Raw genomic sequence first — 1336 nt, 5'->3', positions numbered from 1 at the left:
TTTTTTTTTCCAATATATTTTTCAGTACAACAGAACCATTGATGCAGTTTATGAAGTGGACAGCTCTGTAGAAACCCTACTGGAGCTTCTGCAGATCTACCGGGAAAAGGCTGGAGATAAGGTTGCAGAAAAAGGAGGCAGCATCTTTACCAAGGCTTGTTTTCTCTTGGTCCTCTTAGTCCAGGATGAAAGAAGAGCAATGGTGGGTGTTTCTTTCAAGCAATTGATTTCAATAAAAGTAAAAAACTAAAAGTGCTATCAATACAGCCCAACTTGTATTGAACCTGTAGACTTTTAATGTAATTTAAAATAAAGTCATGAAAGCAATTAATTGTTTGAACGTTCTTTTCAAACAGGAGGTTCGAAAGCTTCCAAAGGTTTCGGATCGCATTCGCAGCATCTACCGACTCACGCTTCGGAAAAACAAGATGGATGCTGAGAGAAACAAAGTCAAACAGAAAATGAACACCTCTCTCAATGGAAGTTTTCTCCTCCAAGCCACTCCTCGAAAATCAAAACCAGTGGCCAGGTATGGAATTATCCACTATCTATAAAACCTTCGCCATAGTCTGTGTTGTAGGGAAGACACTGATCCCACCAACCTTCTGATTTATCTCAGGTTTGCTCCAGACTGGGTTCTACGGCGTGACAAATTAAAGGACATCGTGGATCCTCTTCGTGCCATTCAGATGCTGGCTAACGCTCTGGCTATTGTGTCTTGAAAATATTGCAGAAAGAAAAATGTTACAACCCTGTGTGCTGCCAAAGTGTTTAATTGTTGCTCAGAATTGTAAATACTGTGTTTTTGGATTGTGTATATATATTTTTTAAACTGTTTTATCAAAATGTTGTGGATGACTGGCGCATATTTGGAGTCTGTGCTAAAAGATTTAGCACAAGTTAGCTCTGAGATTCTGTAAATACGAGTGCTGTTTGGAATTGATTTCTTTTAAAGCGCTGTAATCGACTATTAAAAAGAACCAGCTTTCACGTATGTTCTGGTGTCCTTCTTGACTGAAATAAGAGAATTAGACCAACATGAGTGAGTAAATGTGTATTTTGTTTTTTGTTGTTGTTGTTGTTGTTAACTCTTCCTTCAACACAAATCTGGTATTACACACCAAGAAGAATAACTATATTGGGGTCCACACCAATAGACAAGTAGCCATGTAATGTGCAGGAGAACGTATGGTTTATATGGCAATTATTGCAAAATAGACTCCCTCAGGCCTGATAACCCTGTCAGGATTAATTTATCCCATATATATTTAGTTTCTGCTTCCTAAACACGACATGGAAGGATATTAAGCAAAATTAAATTAATTATAAAGACACA

The 1336-nt window shown here is 37.7% G+C and overlaps 1 protein-coding gene across 1 annotated transcript; it reads left to right on the top strand.

Annotated features, from left to right (window-relative positions):
- Positions 1–31: 31 nt before the first annotated feature.
- Positions 32–994, top strand: LOC107580643 (abnormal spindle-like microcephaly-associated protein homolog). The gene is made up of 3 exons (XM_016266315.1): positions 32–202; positions 357–529; positions 620–994. Exons 1-3 carry the CDS (start codon positions 200–202, stop codon positions 720–722), a joined length of 279 nt encoding a protein of 92 aa, XP_016121801.1. The 5' UTR covers positions 32–199; the 3' UTR covers positions 723–994.
- The last annotated feature ends 342 nt before the right edge of the window (positions 995–1336 follow it).

This window comes from Sinocyclocheilus grahami, unplaced genomic scaffold, assembly GCF_001515645.1.
Source record: "Sinocyclocheilus grahami isolate Dianchi unplaced genomic scaffold, SAMN03320097.WGS_v1.1 scaffold38433.1, whole genome shotgun sequence".
Taxonomy (NCBI): Eukaryota; Metazoa; Chordata; class Actinopteri; order Cypriniformes; family Cyprinidae; genus Sinocyclocheilus; species Sinocyclocheilus grahami.
Note: the sequence above shows the minus strand (reverse complement) of the source record. Positions and strands in the feature narration are given on the sequence as shown.

Coding starts and splice junctions, on each gene's coding strand:
- LOC107580643 (XM_016266315.1), top strand. Junction 530..619: donor AAATCAAAACCAGTGGCCAG/GTATGGAATTAT, acceptor GATTTATCTCAG/GTTTGCTCCAGACTGGGTTC.